Source organism: Bactrocera neohumeralis, chromosome 3 (genome assembly GCF_024586455.1).
Source record: "Bactrocera neohumeralis isolate Rockhampton chromosome 3, APGP_CSIRO_Bneo_wtdbg2-racon-allhic-juicebox.fasta_v2, whole genome shotgun sequence".
Lineage (NCBI taxonomy): Eukaryota > Metazoa > Arthropoda > Insecta > Diptera > Tephritidae > Bactrocera > Bactrocera neohumeralis.
The window spans coordinates 3,240,853-3,248,045 of record NC_065920.1 but is presented as its reverse complement, the minus strand read 5'-3'; the positions used below and the strand labels follow the sequence as shown (position 1 = coordinate 3,248,045).

The 7,193-nt window shown below is 40.5% G+C and overlaps 1 protein-coding gene across 1 annotated transcript; it reads left to right on the top strand.

The window, feature by feature from the left end:
- Positions 1-3,563: 3,563 nt before the first annotated feature.
- Positions 3,564-6,615, top strand: LOC126754266 (protein odd-skipped). Its single transcript, XM_050466295.1, has 2 exons — positions 3,564-4,154; positions 4,478-6,615. Exons 1-2 carry the CDS (start codon positions 4,085-4,087, stop codon positions 5,695-5,697), a joined length of 1,290 nt encoding a protein of 429 aa, XP_050322252.1. The 5' UTR covers positions 3,564-4,084; the 3' UTR covers positions 5,698-6,615.
- Positions 6,616-7,193: the final 578 nt, after the last annotated feature.

Genomic DNA, 7,193 nt, shown 5'->3' with positions numbered 1-7,193 from the left:
TTTCCTGCAAAAACTTTGCTTTGGGAAATTTATAAAAAATGTTTATTTTTGTATTTTTTTAATTAATAATCTCGTTTCTGTTCGGTTTACAAAATATGTAAATTTACAACAAAAGGTCAAAATAGCAATTAAGGTGCACAAAAACAGTTGAAGGCTCGTGAAACTGAATTGAGGCGTTTCGTAGCCCATAAAAATCGTAGAAACATGAAAGACTTAGAGTTACTGATGTTTGTTATGAGCCGTGTTTTGCTTGCTGAGCAGTTAAGCAGTTAACTCCCTTAAATTGCCTTTGTTTCCTTTTTAATTTTGGCGCAAGTCTATTAAGGCGAAAGAACACTTTAAAGGCAGGTAACACTAGCAGTCTTCGGTAAACATTATTTTGTGAGGATAACATCGGGGTTTAGAGGTTTTTGGTAGCTGAAACTCATTAAGTTTTTTGTTGTTGTTTTTATTCTTTAGGTAATTATATAATACTTTTTTGTTTGGTTATCTAAATTTATTGAAATATGTTATTATAATATTTTTAAGAGAATAAATAAAATAAAAATAAATTAAAAAATATTATATTTAACAGACACACTTATTGTGAAATTTTGAAAAAATCAATTTTTTTCTATTTTGTTTTTTTTCATAGTTCGATAGCTTTTACCTTTGAAAATAACATATTAATATTTCATATCGATATCTCGAACAGTTTTTGAGTTACAGCCATTAAGTGGTTATATACAGTTAGAATTTTCAAAAAATCGATTTTTTTATTTTATTTTCTTAATGTAAATATATTTAGGAATACAAAAAGAAGATTTCATATCGTTCCATTGAATATTTTCGAAGTTACATGCAAATTCGAAAAGGCGCTTCAGAGTGCTTGGAAGTACAAGGCCGGAGCGCCAGCACGTTTCTCTCAAAATAATGTTTTCAAAGTTGAGCAATATTACTCGATAACGGCTTAATCGATTAGTCTCAAATTTTAACACGAGCTTCTTAAATGTATTTTTTAGTAATTATTTTCCCACAGAGAAATACACTCGTGGCCACGTAAACCTTACCATTCAAAATTTTCAAGCATTGTGCATATTTGACTACATTTTTAGCGGTACTTTTTGTGGTATAGACATTTTTTATTTAGAAATATGTTAATTACATGTTATTATTAAAAAATATTTAAAATTAAAAACAAAACACATTCAGCCATAGATATAAATCAATTGAATAGTGATAGTGAGCTTCACAAAATGAGCTCGAAATGTAAGACTCTGACATGCGCTAAAAGTATAAATTTTTTTTTTAATTTAATTTCATTTACACTATATTTAAAATTTATATTTTTTTTTATTTTTTAGTTGAAACACGAAGTTTATAGAAGCATCACTTTAAAAACAATAAAATCGGCAGCTTTTGTATAACCATAGAAAAGCTATTTTGTGTTTTACTCATTAAAAAAATTAGAAACTATAATTATAATTAGATAATATAATTTAGTTTACTTATGCTTACTAAAAACATAATAAAAAACAAAATTGAAGAAAATTTCGAACGTACCAAATAGCCCGAAGAAAAATTAAGAAAGTGTAGTGGTAAGGTTTGCGCGGCCACGATTGTATATGTATATATTTTTTATAAACAATTTTTGGCCGACATTTGGGTCAAAAATCGATATTTTTATTTTGCGTATTCCATCAATTAATTACTGGATTTAACATTACTTTATTACTTACATTACAGAGGATTCAGTTCAGAAATATAGTGGTCACCGCAAAACGTCTTTTTTGAGAGGAGCTCTCATAGATAAACTCTAGTTCTCTTCCAAATAAATATTTTTACTAATGCTATGTTTCAAGATACAGTCTTCTTAGAAAACAAATCTTGAAAATTCGGTTTTTTTCGGTCTTTCAACAGAATATAACCCCTTAAATGGCAGCCGTCCAGTTCATTTAGTTTTATTACCTTATTTTTAAGCGAGTTTTTCTCGAGCAACTTTTTCGATTTTGTTGCAGTGATAACTAGAAGACAAATGTCCCGCTCATCGTACTTTTTTTCTACCGTTTCTGTGTATAATTCTTTGTATGTATAATGACTGAATCAGTTTTTGACCTGATAAAGAATTGATTTTGGCAGGCCAAAACAACCAAAATTTGTGGTAAAAATAATTTTATTTTAAATGTCGCCATTTTGCTAATCTTTGATGTTTTTAATCGTAGATCATTGCAGAAGGAATATCTTCTAGTTGAACGAGAAGTTTCAGTTTCACTGTGTATTTCTAGAAAATGTATAAGAATACGCTGAAATTTTCCAAACAATCAATAGAGTTGTTTTTTTTATATCCCGAAAATCGACGTTTTAATAGCATAATATCATAAAATGGGATCTGCCCAGTATTTCCATCATTTTACCTTAATTTTATTATATTATTTTATATTTTCTTTAGAAAAACTGATTTCAACTAAAAGCTACTTAAATCCATATAAAAAGATTTCATATTTAAATTGCTTTAGTTTTTTTTTTGGGCGGATGTTCCTTTTTATCGAAAAATCGATAAGCTTTAGTATCCCAAATGTTATTTAAACGCTTTAAAATCGTTTCTTGCTTACATTTTTTGAAGGGAGTTTACGTGCCATGTGGCACGCCATTAAAATGAGCAAAAAATTAAATTAACTACAAAGTATACAGAAAGCGAGAGAACGCGCGAGTATATAGGCAAGCATATGCATGGAAGAAAACCGTTTACATTTACATATGTATGTATGTATATTCGCGCAAAAAGCGCTTAAAATCGCATTTATTGGTGATAAGAGTAAAAAACCTCAACACAGGCACATTAAATAGACCGCAGAAAAAAGTACCGCCGAGCCAGTGGGACCAATAGACGCGCCGATGCACTGCCTGCTTGTCTACACACACACACACGCATGAATATACACAGCTTCACATGGCCTCACACCCACTTCGGCCCACCTTTGCCACAGCCAGCAAGCAACGCAGTTCGCTCGGTGACGCGTTGGTGGCAGGAACGAAGCGTCAGAAGCCGAACGTCAGCAAACAGTTTCCGCTCGCTAGCTGCTGTGGTGGCACACAGCACAGAAAACAACAACAAATAAATATGCGTACAATGTGTGTATGTGGTAGCAGCAGCGGCAGCGGCAGCAGCAGCTGAAGAAGAGGCAGCCGAAACAGGCTACGGCTACAGGATAGTGAGCAACGCAACAACAACGCCGATAATAGCGCCCAGCAGGCATTGCGGCAATAGCCAATCGCAGACCGCGCACTAATGGTGGGCGTATACCAAACAGCCATTTCCAAATAATTCACCCCACACACACACACGTACACACAAAGCGAGCTGCGAACAAACAAAAGCAATATAATACGCAAACACACACACAGCCACACATACCGCCACATTGGCAGCGGGTAAGTTGTTGTTGTGCGTTACTTTCTGGTGGCGGTTTGGCCGAACACACATATGCATAGTGCCACCGCTTGCCGCTTGCCTGCGCCGCACATCGACGGCTTCAAAAACCAGTTGCCACAGCGGCAGCAGCTACAGTCACATTCGAGCTACTCACAACAACGGAGCAGTTGCCACAGACGACACACCAGAAACCAAAGAAACAGCGTACAAGTAAGCGAGCCATCAAGCGGAAGTCACTGAATCAGAAGCCAACTAGCACCAGCATATACACAAACTAACTACGCTCAGCGAGTCACGCACACACACACACACAACAGAACTAGCTAAGTGTTAGTGCGATAAGGTTAAGAGCGCGCTCACACATACACAAGCCGAACTCATACAGATACAGTCAGCACCACTTTTGTGCCTGGGAAGTCGAGTGAAAGACACTTTGGAAATTGAGTTGCTCGCGAGTAGCCAAACCAGAAATCAGTTTGAGTCGAGACGTTGTCCGAGTAACATTGACAGCTAGTGCGGACGTCGAGTGTTCTATAAAAACAACAAGAGTCGTCATCAACTCGTTAAAGCAAAGACGTAATTTTGAGATTTAAGAACTAAGTTCAGTGAGCTAACAAAATTTAAGCGGAGAAAATCCAGAGTTTATCCAAACAAGTGAATATACAAACAAATATGTCCTCCAGATCGGCTTCGCCACTGAGCAACGTGACGGTGGACGACGAGATAAGCATAAAAGAGCACGGTAAGTTTCCAAATAGCGACGGCTAAGTGACAAAGTACCGACATTTTCAGAACTTGGTGGTTGGTATGAAACTGTTTTGCCGACGGCAGAATGCCTCAGTGGCTGAGTACTCAAAACCATAAATCATTTTAAACAAGGCAAACTATGCAGCCTGTAACAAAAGTTTTTGAAAGCCTATCGTTTTCAGACCTTGTTTTGGCAAGTCGAAATTAGAGCAAAACATACACATAGCACCAGCCACTTTTCTGCCAGATAACTTTACTTATAGTTGATTTTCCTTATTCGTCATAACTAATCCAGCATTTTTACCATTTTCCCAATAGATTTTGCCCCAGAGTACCTGGTCATCAAAGAAGAACGCGAGAGCAGCATTTCGCCCATATTGACACCGCCGCACACGCCGACGGAAGAACACACACGCGCACGCCACCAACAGCCAACACACATGAGCAGCATAACGCTCTACGAGATGGAGCAACAACAATTGCAGTCACAGCAACTGCAGTTGCAACAACAACAACACCCACAGATGCCACTGTTGCAGCCGCCGCCACAAGCGCAGCGCCGTCCCTATCCCACCGCCATGCTAGAAGCACAACAATTGCAGCAACAGCAGGCGGCACAGCAGCAGCAGCAGCAACAACAGCATCGTTTGTGGTTGCACATGCAGCAGCAGCAGCATCAGCAGCAACAAGCCGCTGCCGCCTATGCTTACGGTCATGCGGCGCAATTTTTGCCCGGTTCAACGGTGGCCGCCGACGCGGTGCAACAACATCAGGCGTTGCTCATGAACCAGTGGCTGCGCAGTGCCGCGCTCTACCACCAGCACCCGCACGCACCGCATCCACACGCAATGCCAGCAGGCGCTGCTGCACCCCATATGCGCCCCTATCCCGCGCTCCACCCACTACATCCCGCCGCACGCCTCGGCCTGCCCGCGGCCATGAAGTTGGCCGGCGCTACACCCGGTGCCGGCAGCCGCCCAAAGAAGCAGTTCATTTGCAAGTACTGCAATCGCCACTTCACCAAGTCGTACAACCTGCTCATACATGAACGTACACACACCGATGAGCGGCCGTATTCGTGCGACATTTGCGGCAAGGCATTCCGGCGACAGGATCACTTGCGCGACCACCGCTACATACACTCCAAGGAGAAGCCGTTCAAGTGCAGCGATTGCGGCAAAGGTTTCTGCCAGTCGCGCACGCTCGCCGTGCATAAGGTCACGCATTTGGAGGAGGCGCCACACAAGTGCCCCATCTGCCAGCGTAGCTTCAATCAGCGCGCCAACTTGCGCAGTCATTTGCACAGCCATACCGAGGCGCAATTGGCCGCGATCAAGCAGTGCAGCAGCGATGCCAAGTGCAGTGACTTGACCATGTCACCGGATGATGTGCCAACAACAACGCTGAACAGCGCGCCCAGCAGCACCGCGACAACACCCATACTTGATCTCTCCGCCTCGGGTGTGCAGCGTATCAATTGCTGTCAGCGACCGAAGCGCGCGCTTGGTTTCAGCATTGATGAAATCATGAGCAGGTAGACGGTCACAGTCGCAGCAATTGCAAATAGACATTGGTGCAAGTTAGCAGAGCGCGGCAGCAGCGACTGTGAAAAGTTCGCAATGAAGGCTGCAAGTTCCCAAACGAGCGCTGCGGCGGCGACGGAAGGCAGTTGGCTTGTCATGTACATATATATGGCGGCGGCGCGTTACGTTCCGGCATGGACGGCCACAGCCCGCGGCTGGACGAGCGGTGGCGACAAAGGGCCGCATGGCGGCTGCGCTTCTGGATTCCCGATCCGCTGCAGGTTGTCGGCCATTCAGTGTTCACAACAAAAGTTCCCAGTTATGACCCGTAAAGAGGCTGTTTTGTCTCATGGTTGGAGACACTAACACACACACACACACACACACAACTTAATTCAAGTCATCATTACCCATTAGTTAAATGCATAGTGAATCACAAACACACAAACTCACAAACATGAAGAAATGTTTAGGTTTAGCCACATAGATTTATTTAAACTAAAATAAAAATACAACAACATAAAGTAAAAATGCCAAAGCAAAAGTATTTATGGAAAGGCCGTTTCGCGCGTTTCACTTAATTTATGAGCGTCTTCGACACAAGCGATCGTCGTCGGCGCAAGAGATAAACACACCGCACCAAGCACCTTTGCAAATGCACATGAATACACACGCAACTGTATGCATGTATACATGTATGTATGTATGTACGTAGGCCAGTTATAGTAGGTACAAGTTATTTTAATTTAAATTGTATAAATGTTTGTATGTAATTTGTTATATGATAAATTAGCGAATTTTTTGTTTCTCCAGTTTTTGCTGTACCTAATAGTTGTAGGTTGTAATTTAGAAAAAATCGCCGATTTCACGGCTTCATAGACTGCTTTATTTATACTTAAATGTATGTATGTATTGAAAATATTCAAATCAAATAATATAAAGTTTTTGGAAATCTGAAAAATACGCATTTTTTATTTAATGGTCTTTACTATAAAAAACCACAGCGCAACCTCAGACGCGGCGGAGTCGGGCGCGCTGCTGTTTTGGGTGCGCCGGTGGCTTGAATAATTTATAATTGTGGCACTAGGCAACAAAGCGACGGCGCTCGAAGACGCAGTGATCTCATTGTCAGCTCGCTACGTCTATTTGGGCATACATCACACGCTCGTTGCTTGTTTGAATGCATATCTATGTGTGTTTTTTCGTATGGGAGTTGGTCAGCGCGTGAGTTGGCGAGTTCGTTTGGCGTACATTATGAATAAATTGCATAAATTTAAGTATATAGTCGTATTTAACAATAATAAATATATATAAGTGACATGTTTATGACAACAAATTCGGTTGTGTTCTGAATTTTTATGTTTGTAGCTGCATATTTGTGGAGGCTGTGGGTGTCGTTTATGAGACAGGTCTAATTTAAATAGCTTTTGCCTCAAAGTTGCTTAATAAATTTGTAAGCAGGTCCGTATAAAAGTAAACGAATTCAATTTAAGCGTGTTATAGGCATATGG

Coding starts and splice junctions, on each gene's coding strand:
- LOC126754266 (XM_050466295.1), top strand. CDS start 4,085: ATGTCCTCCAGATCGGCTTCGCCACTGAGCAACGTGACGGTGGACGAC. Junction 4,155..4,477: donor GATAAGCATAAAAGAGCACG/GTAAGTTTCCAA, acceptor TTTTCCCAATAG/ATTTTGCCCCAGAGTACCTG.